General features: G+C 32.0%; 1 protein-coding gene across 1 annotated transcript in view; it reads left to right on the plus strand.

Moving 5' to 3' along the window:
* Nucleotides 1-8: 8 nt before the first annotated feature.
* Nucleotides 9-6,000, plus strand: part of LOC111695277 (acetylcholine receptor subunit alpha-L1) — a gene marked incomplete in the record, with an annotated part of 12,198 nt that continues 6,206 nt past the window's right edge. The window contains 4 exon segments of the mRNA XM_023464534.1: nucleotides 9-258; nucleotides 702-746; nucleotides 3,078-3,187; nucleotides 5,273-5,453. Coding sequence (XP_023320302.1) covers nucleotides 55-258; nucleotides 702-746; nucleotides 3,078-3,187; nucleotides 5,273-5,453 — 540 coding nt within the window.

Genomic DNA, 6,000 nt, shown 5'->3' on the forward strand with positions numbered 1-6,000 from the left:
AGTCCCCTGTATTCTCCAGTATAAGATCTGGATCTGGGCCTGGAATGGGTTGAGATGAGTAGGATGAGTGTAAACCTCCTGGTTCCAGGGTTCCTTGTTCTCCTGGTACACCTGGAGACTGCAGGAGGGAACCCTGATGCTAAACGGTTGTACGATGATCTCTTGAGTAATTATAACAGGTTGATACGACCTGTAGCTAACAATACGGATAAAATTACTGTGAAAATGGGTCTCAAGCTCTCACAACTAGTTGACCTGGTAAATATATATATATATATAAATATATTGTTTATCATAATAAAAACATGATTGATTTCTATGTTAATATTGCCATTTTTACTTTTTATGCAAACAGTTTATATTTAGAACTAAAAGAAGATTGACTATGAAGGGGCATTTAACTGAATTAAAGAAATTAAAACCTTATTTGTATACTTTGTTTTTATTTTAATTGAGAGAAATATCCCATAAGGAAATTCGAATCGATTAAAGAAATTGATCTTAACTAGACCTTAATTATCTCAAACTAAGAAATATAAAAAAATCGAGGTTAAATGTTTACACCATCAGGTTGCAAAGATATATAGGTGTTTGCACAATAAGTTGTGGCAAAAACTCAATAACTTTGCCATCTCAAAGTTTTTTAGCTCTGTTATTTCTTTATCTGATATTTCTTTATCTAAATAATTTTCATATTTCAGGATTTGAAGAATCAAATTTTGACGACAAATCTGTGGGTAGAAACGGTAATTTATTTCATTTATTTATTTTTAGTTGATAATGGGCGAAAAAGTCAAGTCTAGACTGTTTAATGTTTGGAGATTTTTTTCATCTTCTAAATAGAATATCAACCTTTTTTTTGGTTAGAACAGAGGCCGAATTTAAAGAATATGAGCCGCGGCTCAAATATGGTTGGTTTCACTTAAAAATTGTATTGATTTTTTCAAGATTTGGCGGATTTGAGACGCGGCTCAAATTCATTAAATTCGTTTGAATTGTTTTGAAAATTGTTTTTAACAGACTGCCTTAGTTTGAACATTCTGTATTTGTTTCAACAGAATGTGAGCCATAAGAACTTTGTTTTCTAAACGTCTGTTGAAACAGAAAACTATTTTAAAAATAAACTGTATTTGTTAAAACTCTCATTTCTAAAATTGGTTTACTCCATTGTAAGAGTAGAGCATGTTCGAGGATTCTAGAATATCTTTGTAATGTCTTGAGAACCCGGAGCTGAGAAGATACAACCAGAGTTAGATAAAAACTGGGTTCTTTCTTATCCTTCTCACTTCATCATTCCAATGCATGGAAAGATAAAAAAATCCTTGAAAGTTTTCCGAATGAACATTTACCAGAGCCATAAACTTAAAAAGATTTTAAAATGTTTATTTTCGAATTGATGAATTATCCCTTGAAGATCACATGAAGAAGAAATTTGTAAATGTTTCTTAAGTTGTAAAAAATTGTTTTTGATGAATTTTTTTCCATTTTCTCTTCTGAATAAAAAAATGGCAAAATGTTGTCGATATGTTCTCCAGCTGGTTCCCTAATATTATCCTACATTCATATATTGTAGAGAAGAGAATACATAGTGTAGAAACTAATATATTTACCCCCCCCGCCCCCTCCCCTTACCACCATCTAATTATTCCTTTACAGAGCAAGGTTCATAATACAACCATCATTATTAACCTCAATGGTGAATATTTATATTTTGTTTAATTACTTTTTTTAATCAACATCAAAACATATCAATTCTAAAATGTCCATGATAAGCTGCAATGTTTGGATGAATAAATGAAAAATATCAACGAGTAGAGGGATGTTAAACTCCAATGGATGAATAAATGAAAAGTATCAAATAGTGGAGGGATGATAAAATCCAATGGATGAATAAATGAACAGTATCAAATAGTGGAGGGACGATAAACTCCAATGGATGAATAAATTAATAATATCTAGGAGTGGAGGGAAGATAAACCTGAATGGATGAATAAACTAATAATATCTAGGAGTGGAGGGAAGATAAACTCCAATGGATGAATAAATGAATTGTATCTAGGAGTGGGAGGATGTTAAACTCCAATGGATGAATAAATGAATAATATCTAGGAGTGGAGGGATGATTAACTCCAAAGTATAGATGAATAAATGAAGAATATCTAGGAGTGGGGGGACGATAAACTCCAAAGTATAGATGAATAAATGAATAATATTTAGGAGTGGGGGGATGATAAGCTCCAATAGATGAATAAATGAAGAATATCTAGGAGTGGGGGGATGATAAGCTCCAATTGATGAATAAATGAATAATATCTAGGAGTGGAGGGATGATAAGCTCCAATAGATGAATAAATGAATAATATCTAAAAGTGGAGGGATGATAAACTCCAATAGATGAATAAATGAAGAATATCTTGGAGTGGAGGGATGATAAGCTCCAATAGATGAATACATGAATAATATCTAGGACTGGGGGGATGATAAGCTCCAATAGATGAATAAATGAATAATATCTAGGAGTGGAGGGATGATAAACTCCAATAGATGAATAAATGAATAATATCTAGGAGTGGAGGGATGATAAGCTCCAATAGATGAATAAATGAAGAATATCAAGGAGTGGAGGGATGAAAAGCTCCAAAAGATGAATAAATGGTGAATATCTAGGAGTGGAGGGATGATAAGCTCCAATGGATGAATAAATGAAGAATATCTAGGAGTGGAGGGATGATAAGCTCCAATGGATGAATAAATGAATAATATCTAGGAATGGGAGGATGTTAAGCTCCAATGGACAAAGTATAGATGAATAAATGAATAATATCTAGGAGTGTGGGGGATGATAAGCTCCAATGGATGAATAAATAAATAATATCTAGGAGTGGGGATGATAAGCTTCAATGGATGAATAAATGAATAATATCTAGGAGTTGGGGGATGATAAGCTCCAATAGATGAATAAATAAATAATATCTAGAAGTGGAGGGATGATAAACTCCAAAATATAAATAAATAAATAATATCTAGGAGTGGAGGGATGATACACTCCAAAGTATAAATAAATGAATAATATCTAGGAGTGGAGGGATGATAAGCTCCAATGGGATCCTGATGAGTATGGTGGAGTAGAGGAGATCTATGTACCCTCAGAGATTATCTGGTTGCCAGATATCATCCTCTACAACAAGTAAGTACAAGTCACGTGTTTAAAGGGATTGTCAAATTAAATTCAAGTAATTCCCCATTTAAAGAACATTTTAAACCTCTGAACAAAAATTACGAATAATCTTGTAATCTTTTATTTCAAAAAGACAGAGAAGAAATTGACAGAATTTGACATGGTTAAAGATAAAAAACGATGAAATCTTTCTCCCTGTTCCTCGGTTAAAGATGTAAAGACCAAAAATCTACTCCGTCGTATATCATACGCGTGAATTTATAAATGAAGAGTTATAAAGAGTTTAAATACTGAATAGTTAACGCCTGGTTTTGGAAGATTATTAGGCGCAAGTTATGACATCAGATTTTTATTCCATAACATAACACTCCTTAACAACTTTACATACAATTAAGATTGATTTAATGTCTTCTTCCTACTTCACAGATTTACAGGTTTCTCAGTATCTGTAAGTATGATGTTACATTTATGAAATTAGAGAAATTGTACATTGTTTAGTTGGACTTGATATTATCAGTTTATACAAATTGCATTGATTTTAGTATGTGTGTCTTTAAAGTATAGTAATCTCTGGTTAAATGTCCGATCATAACTCAGGAACCCCTTAACTGAAATTCTTATTGGGAACTCGGTAGACCAGAGGAATGTTCTTAACCTGGTTTAAAACTTCTAAATTGAGTGAGTTGACTTTTATTGGGAGAACTCCAGACAAAGCTGGTCTTAAATATTACGTTACTTTATCAAATCAAGAACATGTATTGTAAACACATTGAGAGTTTCTTTATCTTTGATAGAATAGATTTAGAGCTTTGTGCGGCTTATATGGATAATACTTAGAAGTATTTTATAATATTTTCTGGGGAAAACTTATGAGATAATCAAAAGATGCTTTTGTAAAGATTAGAGTAGCACATCAGCCGTTAACTCGATCTAACTTTACAAAAATTGATATTGTTCTTGATTTTCATTCCCAAAAACATTTGCAATATATTAATCTTTAATTTCGTAAAACAGTGATTTTTTGTCTATTAATTAAAGTTGTATAGTATGCGCTACATTGTACTAGAAATATCGTCTTCTTAGCAATGGACACTCAATATCCTCATATGACATAATGTTGTCCGTTCATCTTCCGCTAATGATCAGTTACTTTACTACCATATTTTATATTTACAGTGCAGAGAGGAACTAACAAGTATATTTACAGTGCGGATAGGAACTAACATATATATTTACAGTGCGGATAGGAACTACCATATATATTTACAGTGCGGATAGGAACTACCATATATATTTACAGTGCGGATAGGAAATAAAAAAATAGATATTTACAGTGCGGATAGGAACTAAAATATATATTTACAGTGCGAATAGGAACTAATATATATATATATACATTGCGGATGGTAACTAACATATATATTTACAGTGCGAATGGGAACTACCATATATATTTACATTGCGGATGGGAACTAACATATATATTTACAGTGCGGATAGGAACTACCATATATATTTACAGTGCGGATGGTAACTACCATATATATTTACAATGCGAATGGGAACTACCATATATATTTACAGGTCGGATGGTAGCAACCATATATATATGTACAGTGCGGATGGGAACTACCATCCATATATAAATATGGCTTGTCTGTATGTCTGTTTGTTTGTATCAAATTGTTTTCAATTTTGTAAAAAAATTTAAATTCTTGAAAATCCGCGAATTTATTTTTAAAAATCCGCAAAATTTTTTATCTTTTTTGTTTTAAAATGTAAACAAAAAGAACTACCATCTATATATAAATTTGGCTTGTTTGTCTGTCTGTTTGTTTGTCTGTTTGTTTGTTTATTTTGTTTTACGATGTATACAAAGAGAACATGTTCACAATTAATTTAGAAGATCTCTAAGGCTAGAATATATATATTTACATTGTGGATGGGAACTACCATATATATATATATATTTACAGTGCGGATGGGAACTATCATATATATATATTTACAGTGCGGATGGGAACTACCATATATATATATATTTGCAGTGCGATGGGAACTACCATATATATATATATATATATATATTTACAGTGCGGATGGGAACTACCATATAACGACTATGACGAAGGCGACACTCTACCATGACGGGCTGGTGAAATGGGAACCTCCGGCCATCTTTAAATCCTCCTGTGATATTGACGTCAGATATTTCCCGTTTGATGAGCAGACTTGTTGGCTCAAGTTCGGTAGCTGGACATTCGACGGGTTCCAGGTAAACTGAGAAAATAAAGGGACTGTTCAAGATTTTTAAATGGTTCTAACAGACATTTCTACTGAATTCACAAATGGGTTTAATTTATTACATAGAATAAGGTATTCAACGCTGTCAACATCGACTAGGATGATTTTCACTAATGTCACGTAGTCCATTAAAAAGTAGTTCAACTCTTGTTATTCTTTGAATCTGTTTCTATCTGTTTAGATTGATTTGATCCATATCCATGCAATCCCTGACTCTGAACATGTTGAACAAGGGATTGATCTGACTGAATACTATATCAACGTGGAGTGGGATATTCTCAGGAATCCAGTTTTATCCAAGTTAAAGGGATTGTTTAGTAATTTATATGTAAATTGTCCAAACTGGCAAAAAAAGGTTTCACTCTCACAGGTAGAAAAACTCGGGTTTGGAAATTAATTTCGATATATTTCATATCCTCATCAGTCCTACAGAAAATGACCAAAATTATTACAAATTAAAAATAAAGATAATGTAACAAATACTTTCTAGAAATTTATAAAAAAGAAAGCAAATTAGG

This window comes from Eurytemora carolleeae, unplaced genomic scaffold, assembly GCF_000591075.1.
Source record: "Eurytemora carolleeae unplaced genomic scaffold, Eaff_2.0 scaffold160, whole genome shotgun sequence".
NCBI classification, from domain to species: Eukaryota; Metazoa; Arthropoda; class Copepoda; order Calanoida; family Temoridae; genus Eurytemora; species Eurytemora carolleeae.